The following is a 3,282-nucleotide window of genomic DNA, read 5'->3' as shown; positions in this document are numbered from 1 at the left end:
AGGTTGATGACGTTTCACGAGTACACGAGCACATGAGAAAGCACTAGTACACATAATGAGGAACGACCAGAGTCTTAAAGAGCAGGGAGACATTTTTCTACTCTAAGTAGTTTTCTAAATATCCCCAAATATCATGAAATAAGACATTAAGAAGTATTCAGTTAAAAATGACATTTGATTTCCCACTTTATCTCAAAGTCATTATATTCTGTTGCTTGTCACATAATCACTTCCTGCTTCAGCTAATCTGATTATGATTAAAAAGAAAAAGAGGACATAAGAACTATTTGCAAAACATGACTTTGCATGGCGCAAGAGCGATGCAACACTAGCAGAGGCCTTAACTCTGCAATGGTAGATTCAAAGTTATTGTTCAAGACCTTCCATTGAACAGCACATTATTATGGTTTGCAAAATAACTAACATAGAAAAAACGGGCCAAACTGAGAGATGCCGCCCTCTTTCTGAAGACTGCCCCGGGCTGAGAGACCAATATCAAATCCCATCACTGCTTAGAAGACTTAAACCCTGAAAGTAGCTTGTTAAAAGATGTTATCCATCAATAATTTATGAGTGAACTGTGCTGCTCTGCAGCCATGTTGAAAGTGTTTGAGTAAACACTGACTCAGCTGTTGGTTTCACTGTTCAGGCCCCACCACGCTACTTCCTGTTCTATGAAATCCCAGCAAGAAACACCCTGTCACATACAGCAATCTCACAGCACTGCTTGCTCTTTACTGTCATAGCTAAAGAAAAAGCTGCTGGCTCATGTTGCTACCTTTGCTCTGATTAACAAGCTGCTGGCCATCGGCGGGCTGGGCGGCTTCTCCTGATTGGCTGGAGTCCAGGAAAGGGACGAGCGAATGCCAAGGGAACACTGGAACTGACCGAGGCTCCACGTTGGTCCAAACTGTGGGAAGAGAGGAGAAACAGGAAGAAATCAGGTGAAGTGTTACTGTGTTTGTAATGAGTTCAGATGAAAGACCCAAGTTCTGTCCTCTGGCTGCAGGTTCCACTGAAAAAGACACTTTCATGGAAAGCAGCTGAGCAGTAGGCCCATAAATGGAGCATTCAGCACCTCTGATCAACACAGACACATATACATATCAGCCCTCGGGATGATGGGGGTTGTGGGGTCATGTGATGCATGGATGAGGGAACCTGTTATTTCTTCAGACTTTCCTGAGACCGGACGCCTATTTGCATTAGATCTAAACTAAAACGGTGGAGATAACATAAAAAAAAGTCATGCAAACTCTTAAAAACAAAAGTATTCAGACCCTGTAGGTTTTTTTTTTACATTTCTTTCATTTTACAACCCGGGGAATAAAAAGGAAAATGAAACACCCTCTGCTTGTGATGCAAACTCCTGATAAAGTTTTGCAAAAAAAAAAAAAAAAAGGCTTCAGAAAATTCTTTAAATGCAGATTTAAAAAAACAAGCTACCAGCGAACTCCACCCTGCAGCTCTTAGATCTTCAGCTTCTGTTAACCTGCTAATTGAGTATTAAAAGGGTCCATATATGGAAAATCTTCAGCTAATTTAAAATGAAGATCTAGACTCTGTGCAGCAAAGCTGGAGGGAAAAATGCTATTTGCTATTTGAGTTTGCTGCAAGCTAAACACTCGGTTTTAGATGCTGTGTCTGATATCACAGGGTGATTATGACTGCATCAGGACCTTTGTACTGATTACAACTTTCAGGTCGTTTTTTTACAAAGCTGTTTGCAGGAGGAACTTGGGCTGAGGAAGTGAAGCTTATTCATAACATGGACTAGTTAAAGTGGGCAGACAGAAACCGGAGGAGCACTGCTGACGAGGGAACTTCACTGAGTCAGTCTCATGTAAACACGTGTGGATTTGAGGTCATATTCAGCTTCACCACAACAGCTCGTAAACTGGGAGGCCTTATTGACTGGCTGTGGACAGATAAGAGCAGCCGAGCTGATCCTGGGTCTTTTTCACAGCGGACCTCGGAGATCTCAGCAGCGTAGCGACTGTTTTTCACGTAACATAAACAAACAAGCTTGAGTCAGATAGCTGGAGGCCCCTCCAGTCACGATACACCAAGGAGTAAAAATTTAGACTCAAGTGGACATGCACTGGCTTAACTTTTCTTGGCTGGTTTACGCTTTTCTTGTTATTTACAAGTCTGATGAAATAGTTTGGTTAGAAACATTAAATCTGTTCAAAACTACACTATAAAAAAACACCTCCCAAGTTATCTAAACTACACAAGCTTTAATCTGTTTAAATCTTGCAGGTTGGTTGTGGAGGTTGTACCTCCAGCAATGTAAGGGCTCCACCCTGGAAATGTCATAATCTATCATAAGGCAACTCAACTGTTTACTCACCAACTCATGCCAAAGGACAATTGAGACCAGGAATTGACCAGGAAATCTAACAGAAGGAGGAAGCTGCACATGCAAAAGAAAAACATTTAACACCACGTAAGAAGACTCTTTAAACCCAGGACCTTCCTGCTGCAAAAAAAAAACAACAGCACTGTCTATTGTGCCAGGATGCATCCTGGCTTAAAAACTAGACTAGCAATAACCCTAAAAATAGATTTGATGGTTTGTGAAATGAGCTGTTACATAATAACAGTCAGAAGAATCCAGGGCCAATGACCTTAGAATACCAGTGACCAAGCAGGGACAAACTCATTCCCGGCCCGGGGTCTTTCTGCATGGAGTTTGCATGTTCTCTCTGTGCATGCGTGGGTTCTCTCCGGGGACTCCGACTTCCTCTCACAGTTCAAAAACATGACTGTTAGGTTAATTGGCTTCTCTAAATTCTCCTTAGGTGTGAGTGTGTGCGTGGTTGTTGTCCTGTTTGTTGCTGTGTTGCCATGCGATGGACTGGTGACCGGTCCAGGGTGGACCCCGTGTTTTGCCTGTAGACAGCTGGAGATACGCACCAGCACCCCTCGCGACGCTGCTTGGGATAAATGTGACGGAAAATGGATGGATGGAAGTTAGTTTTATTGGAGATTCATCCAATTATAAACATATTCTGATTCTTTGCTGGTCATAGGCCACCCAATAGTGCAACAAAGATCTAGGAGGAGCAGTTTCTTGCTTGAGTCAGTCCGGAAATGTAGATGTGACCGCTATAAATGCTCCCAGATGAGTTCATTCGATAAAGTCGGTCACATTCTAATTTTAGAAAGACTTGAATGTGCTTTAGGAATAAAGAGAAAAGCACTTAGGGCGGTTTAAATCTTATTTGACCAACAGATTTAGGCCCCGTCCACACGAAGTCAAAACGAACACGAAACGCT

General features: G+C 42.4%; 1 protein-coding gene across 1 annotated transcript in view; it reads right to left on the bottom strand.

Annotated features, from left to right (window-relative positions):
- Nucleotides 1-3,282, bottom strand: part of LOC107090179 (protein capicua homolog) — a 98,444-nt gene that overhangs the window by 61,757 nt on the left and 33,405 nt on the right. The window contains exon 4 of the mRNA XM_015383422.1: nt 779-910. Within this exon, the coding sequence (XP_015238908.1) occupies nt 779-910 (132 nt within the window). The remainder of the gene's footprint in view (nt 1-778; nt 911-3,282) is intronic.

Source organism: Cyprinodon variegatus, unplaced genomic scaffold (assembly GCF_000732505.1).
Source record: "Cyprinodon variegatus isolate N-32 unplaced genomic scaffold, C_variegatus-1.0 Scaffold284, whole genome shotgun sequence".
NCBI classification, from domain to species: Eukaryota; Metazoa; Chordata; class Actinopteri; order Cyprinodontiformes; family Cyprinodontidae; genus Cyprinodon; species Cyprinodon variegatus.
The sequence above is the reverse complement of the archived record's forward strand: the minus strand, read 5'-3'. Positions and strand labels throughout refer to the sequence as shown.